The sequence below is a fragment of the Callithrix jacchus genome, chromosome 1, assembly GCF_049354715.1.
Source record: "Callithrix jacchus isolate 240 chromosome 1, calJac240_pri, whole genome shotgun sequence".
Lineage (NCBI taxonomy): Eukaryota > Metazoa > Chordata > Mammalia > Primates > Cebidae > Callithrix > Callithrix jacchus.
In genome coordinates, this window is record NC_133502.1 from 89,135,142 (window position 1) to 89,141,775 (window position 6,634).

Sequence of the window (6,634 nt, forward strand, 5' to 3'; positions counted from 1 at the left end):
TATCACTGACCTTTGCCAAAACTTCAGGACTTTCATCTTACTGATTTCAATATTCGCTCTTGAACCCCAAAGGAATTCATAGCATGCAGGATCACTGTTGAATAGTACTCCAGGTACTTTTTTAGCCTCACCAAATCCTGAGTGATGGGCTTCTTGGGCTCTCCATAAATGTACTGCTCCCTCCAAGCATATGCTTACATCATATTTAGGAATTTCCAGATGTCTTCCCCAGGGGCACAGTTGCTCTTCATGAAGATCACACTCAGGAGATTTATCAGGAGACCAGTCTTGGGGAAACCCCTGCCACCATACACTCTCCCACTGTTGGAAATTTTTAGCTTTACAAGGTCATAACAAGGTCATATAAGTGATGGGTTGAATTGACTTCCTTCATATCAACTGCAAAGGCAATCAGAAGTTCTTCTGAGGATCTCAGCATGCTGATTTTGGTATTTTTAGTTGACAACCTTCAGCATATCTTCCTTTATAATGGGCTGTTTCATTTTATACTTATAGAGCAGGAACTGCTCCAACAACATAACCTTCTTGATTCGAGAGTCTCTGCATGAGTTCTCACTGGAAAGTGGGGCCTCAGCTGTACTTTTCTCTTCCTCATCTTGACCACTGGGAACTTTATGAGATCTAGTGCAAAAGATGCCTATGTAAGTAGTGGTGGATGAGGCTTTCTGAGGCCCCTTCGAAGTGCTACATGACACAGCAGTAGGTAGGCTCTCAATAACACCTACACAAAGAGGAAATGAGGATGGAGGAGACTCTTCTGCTGCCACTGCTATTGCCTGCGTACCCCCATTGCCCCGAGTCTTACCTCAAGTCTGTTGACGTTTCTCATGGGCATGGACCTTACTGTTCTGATACCAAGACATGATGACTCTGGTTAGGCAGAGTAGGAAAAAGTGTGGGTGGCATGGCTAGGAATGTGGGCACCTGAAGGAGGGAGAACGAGATGGTGTGAGCACCAGCAGCAGGGAGAAACTACTGTGGCTTTAACAAAGGCTACCTCTACAGGTTTCCAAGAGCACTGCTTTAGGAACCCATGGAGCTCCGGTTCTCCTGGTCAGCCTGCCCACTGAGAACCCTGTGTATAAAGTTAGAATAAGTTTAGGCTGCAGCCTGCCAACTCTGCCTTAGGTGTACTGAGAGGATGGCAGAGGTTGGTAATGGGAGTTCTCTGTTTTGGAATGAGGGGGTCTTGTAAGTTCACAAATAATCATCATATCAACTGTTGGTGGTCCCTGCTTCCCTTTTCTTCTGCTGCTGTGAAGTTGACACCTCAAACCAAAGCCAGCACCTCCCTGAGACCCCAGAAGATAAAGTGAAGGAGCTTCTGAGTCCACCATCTCTGTCAGGGAGTACCCCACTGGGAGCTATGTGGAGGTGTCTCTGTCATGGGATACTTGGGTCTTTAGTTTTCATTCAAGGAACCCACCTGATTTCCAGGTAGTACCTGGAAGACATCCCTTTCGCTAACTTGTGGCTGCAACCACACACCAAATATTTCATCTGCCTTAGATATATATATATATATATATATATATATATATATATATATATATATATATATATCAAGAAGTAGGGAGGAGCCTCAGCCTGATAGTCCTGCCATGGTCCTTTAAGTACTGAGTACAAGGGTGGGGCACAGATGCTTTGTTATCTATTCAATGGTGGTGGTCCTCCCAACCCTGCCTTTCTCTCTTGACATGGCGCAGGGCTTCTCTATTCCTACCAGAATCTCCTGAGACTCTCTAGTAAGATATGGGCACCACCTCACCTGCTTGTGGTCTTCCAAGGCTGATTTGATGTTCCCCTCTGACACCATATTTTCACCTTAATTCCTAAAAATGCCTGGAAATTTTCCTACTGCAGACCGCAGGCCATCTACCTTAGACAAAACCCTCACCACCATTACCAGTAACCACCCCCATACCATAGGAGGAAATGAGTAGAAGTCATGTAACCAGTGCACAGGCATCCCAGAGTGCCAGTAGGGAAGGGGTTCCCTCAGTCCTCATGTAGGGAGCTGATTTTGACTCCTGGCTGTATCTGGGATGCTTTTCTTTGCTGACTTGAGGATTCTTCCCTTAGACCAAGGCCCTGACATCTCTGAGACCATCCTCGAAGAAATCAGCCTGGCCCAGGGCCTCCTAAGGTTGATTGCAGGAGCAGATTTTGTGTTACTGTACACTTCTGAGATGAGCGGTCCCCTCAGAAATCACTCAAGCAGCTGCTCTTAATTCCCGAAAGAGCATGGTACTCCTTTCTTTGCTGACCTTAGCCCTCTGTCCCCTGCCTGCTCCAGGCCAAGGTCCTCAGCTCCCTGGTGTCATCAAGTGGAAAAGGAGAGCTCACATGAACTTGACATCCATGTTTGGGTTCTCAGGGAGCTGCAAATATGGGCTTGATGGGATTTTTCACCTAAGCGTCCCCACCTTGACTGTTGCTAAGGTTTGTTCCTCCTTCCTCAGCTGCTCTGGGCTCACATACTTTTACCAAGGCCCTCATCTTCCTGAGGTCCTAAAGGCAGAAATGAGCACACGGCTCAGCCTACCTACTCTGTTCAGGGCCTCCCAAGACTGAGAACAGGGGTCAGGCTTTTAGGGAGATAAGGCAGTGCACACTTTGGAGGTGGGTGGTTTTTTTATTCGCATTCAGTATTCTCACATTTATTCCTGCCTGAGCCTGAAACCCCTCACTTGCTTGCACTTGTGCTGTTGTGGCCTGCCTTAGGCCAAGTCCCTCACCTTTCTGTGACCCACAGGAGGAAGTGAGTGCTACCCAGATCCCCGGTGAATGGGTTCTCAAGGCTGACTGCAGGGGTGACATCTATGGTGCCTTCTCTGTTCTGGAGTGGGTAGTTCCCTCAGTCTCATAGAGGCTTCTCAATTTGACTCCTCTTAGAGCCTTACTTCAACGAGAGCCCTTTGCAGCAAAGCCCTGACATCCTGGGCTCCTGTCTCTTTAATAAAAAGCTTCCTGGGAAATGCCATAGCCCTGAAAAATCTTGAGGAAAATAGGTCTGTGTCCAAGTGAAGTGATGCGAAATGGGGAAGCTGAAGAACAAGGCAGAAGGCCTGGGATAGGAGGTGGCTCTCAGAAAACACAAACTGATCTACTTCTCTTTGTCACTCAGACTTAATCTTTCATAATCACTGGAAAATGTTAGGAGTTTAATAAATGAAATTTATTTGTGATTATTTTTATGTAGACAATACCATTCTCTTATCTGAGATATTTTTTTTTTAAATCCAGGATATGTCAGTGAAAATGCAATGCTCTCAAACAACACCAAATCAGCCAAAAATTTGCTATAGCAAGTAAAATTAGATTTTCTCCACTAGGGCATCCATTATTTAATTTGGATGTTGGGGTTCTTCCCCATCTAGATATAATTAAGATGTTTTAGAATTTTGTTAAGGACTAACTCTTTCAGTGCATCCTAGCCACCCTTCCATTTAAACCACCTATATTTTCATTCATTTCCTTCCCATTGAAATCTAGCCCTCCATTAGAATTTACCAAATTGCACTAATGATAATCTAACTAGAATGTCTTTTTCTAGTAGGATCTAGTTCTAGTTCAAGGTAAAAAGAAAAAGCCAACACAGTGGCTTTTGTGCATCTCACTCTTATTTTGGGGACACTCCCTGGAGACAATTTGCATAGGACATGTAGCTCGTGCATTGCATTCTACAGTACTGAGATGAGACCAAAGATATCTTCCATTCCTGCCTATTATGAAATGAATTTTGCAACCAACCTCAAATTCACAAGCTTAAGTCCTAACCCCCAGTACCTCAGAATGTGATTGTATTCAGAGATAAGGTCTTTAAACAGGTGATTAGTTAAAATGAGGCCGTTAGAGTACTTTTATAAAATCTGACTGGTGTCCTGCAAAGAAGAGGTTAGGACACACTAGGAAATACCAGGGATGCACACATACAGAAGAACAACCATGTAAAGAGGCTGCAAGCAGGAAGCCTTCTGCAAGCAGAGAGAGGCCTCAGAGGAAGCCAACCCTGCTGGCATCTTGATCTTGAACTTCCAGCCTCCAGAATTGTGAGAAAATAAACTTTTGTTGTGTAAACCACTAGTCTAAATCTAAAGATTTCTTTCTAGATTATGTGTGATCCCAAAGGAATTCATAACAGCATGTTTTAGTGGTGAGGAAGGATTTTCCACATTATGGTTATGTGGTATTCAAACACACGATACTGGCCGCTGTACAGATGAGGTCAACAGCAGTTTATTAATCACATATATTTACAGGGCAGGGTAGCAGTACACCACATACCATACAGGGTCACACAAGGGTTGCACTCAGGAACAGAGTGAATGAATAAGGTCTCTGGGAGGCAGGATTTGTAGACAAGAGGGAAAGGTGACGTCTAGTTCGCATGGGAAGATGTGATTGACTTGTGTGAATAATTTTGAAGGCTGCCAGGGAAAGAAAACAAGATCTGTGCCTGGTTCTGTTAATAAAGATGATTGTTTGATTAAGGGACCTAATCTGCAAGTGCATAGTGTAGAGAGGAACTTCCAGTTAGGCCATTTGAAAAATCTAAGGCAGTATATAGTATTAGGTCTCGATTTGGGGCTTTATAATACAGTGCAGTTTTCCATTAAAGAGTTTTCTCTCTCAACTTTGAGACACATCATCTGAGGGTTCTGACCTCTGCTTACCAGTTTCATAGCCTCATCTAACATCCCAATGCAGCTAATTTTAAAAGTTTCAACACATTGTTTGGCTTTCAGTTTCCCAAAACTCAAACTGCCTTGCTTCATGAAATTTATGCTTTACTGCTCTCAACTGGAATGTCCCCTTCTCACTAATCCTTTCTACTTTCCTGTAAGTCATAGGGGATGGCTCAACATTTACTTTATATGACTGCAGCTTTTAACCTCAACAATTCTATGGGCAGAAGCTGGGTCTTTATCTGAGCAGCTCCAATACTGTCACAGAACCTTCCAAAGACCAGATAATCAAATGATGTTTAGGGAATGTGAGACACCATGAACAAGAGATCTAACTTACAAAGATTTAATTTCTCCTACATTTTAAACAAGCTAAACATATCAAGGTATAAATCATTTAATTTTACAAAACAAAAGACTGAAAGGAATGAGGAAAACCAAGATTGATCATGTTTTATAATTTTTTTCTATTTCATCATCTCAATTATTTTACTGGAGGTTCTTTTGTATTTTAAAAAAACAATCCCTTTTGGTGATGTTATATTTGCTTGACTGGATGAGAAAACTTCAGACTTCAGTAGGGTTGGGAGAAGCTGTTGAACTTGGCCTCAAAACAGTCTTGGCCACTGCAGTAGTGCCAGTCTTGGCTGCAATTCTGGCTTGGGCTCTTTCTTCCTCATCCATCAAAGCCTCTTCATATCGTGAACAGAAGGTACCTGGAGCAATATTACTGACCTTGGCCAAATATTCCAAGACTTTCATCTTGCTGGTTTCACTGCAGGCTCTTGTAACCCACTGGAATTTATAGTGTGCAGGATAACTGCTGGGCACCTGGTAGTACTCCAGGTACTTTAGCTTCACAAAATCCTGAGTGATGAACTTCCTGGGCTCTCCATAGAGGTAGCACTTCTTCCCAACACATATCTGCATCATATTCAGAAATTGCCAGATATCTTCCTCATTGGCACTGTTGCCTTTCAGGAAGATCACACTCAGGAGAGTCATCAGGAGACCAGTCTTGGGTAACCCTTTGCCAGCATGAATCCTCCCATTGTTGGGGAGTTTCAGCTTGCTGACAAGGTCATATAAGTGACGAGTTAGGTTGACCTTCTTCAAATCAACTGCGAAGATAACCTCAATGTGCTCAGAAACTTTTCTGAGAATCTTAGCAAACTGGTTTTGGTATTTTGGGCTGACAATCTTCAGCATATCTTCCCTCAAAATAGGCTGTTTCATTTTGAACTTGTAGAGCAGGAACTCCTCCAACAAACCCACCTTTTCACAAGTGTGGAGCTTAATCTTCTGATCCTGAGACATGATGATTCTGATAAAGGACAGCAGACAGGAGAATGAATAGTAGAACAGATCAAGATGGCCCACTGGAGGTGGAAGGTTGAGAGGGTCTGTGCACCTTCAGTGTGGAAATTCCACCATGGTTATAATGCAAACAGCATGCAGTTTTCCATGATGGAACTGCTCTAGACACTCACTGGGATTCTGTTCTCCTGATCAGTGTGCCCCTTGGGAAACCTTTGGAAGAAGTTAGATTGAACCGTAGGCTTTAGCCTGGCAGCCCTGCCTCAGGCATATTAAAGTGACATTGTGGCTGCCAGTCTTCTGAGTTGAGGGGTCCTTTTACTTCACATTCAAGACAATCATGCCAACTGGTGGCAGGTCATGAGAACCATTTCCTCTTTAGTTATTCCACAAACCTCCCTGGGACCCATAAAAAGGATGCAAAGGGGGTCCTCAGCTTATCACTGCTGTCTGGGTGCCCATGGTGCTGACTGCTGAGTGGATAATTTTCTGTCCTGGCCCTTCTGTGATCCTCAGTTCTCTCTTGGGGTCCTTACATTGGCATATAGGGCCTAGGAGCCCAACTCCCTTCATTTGAATGGTGACTACTGTACCTTTAGACTAAGGAT

At 43.8% G+C, this 6,634-nt stretch overlaps 1 protein-coding gene across 1 annotated transcript; it reads right to left on the reverse strand.

Annotated features, from left to right (window-relative positions):
- Nucleotides 1–5,252: 5,252 nt before the first annotated feature.
- On the reverse strand, nt 5,253–6,168 carry LOC100404529 (melanoma-associated antigen B5-like). The gene has a single exon (XM_017969150.5). The coding sequence runs from the start codon at nt 6,024–6,026 to the stop codon at nt 5,277–5,279; it is 750 nt and encodes a 249-aa protein (XP_017824639.3). The 5' UTR covers nt 6,027–6,168; the 3' UTR covers nt 5,253–5,276.
- Nucleotides 6,169–6,634: the final 466 nt, after the last annotated feature.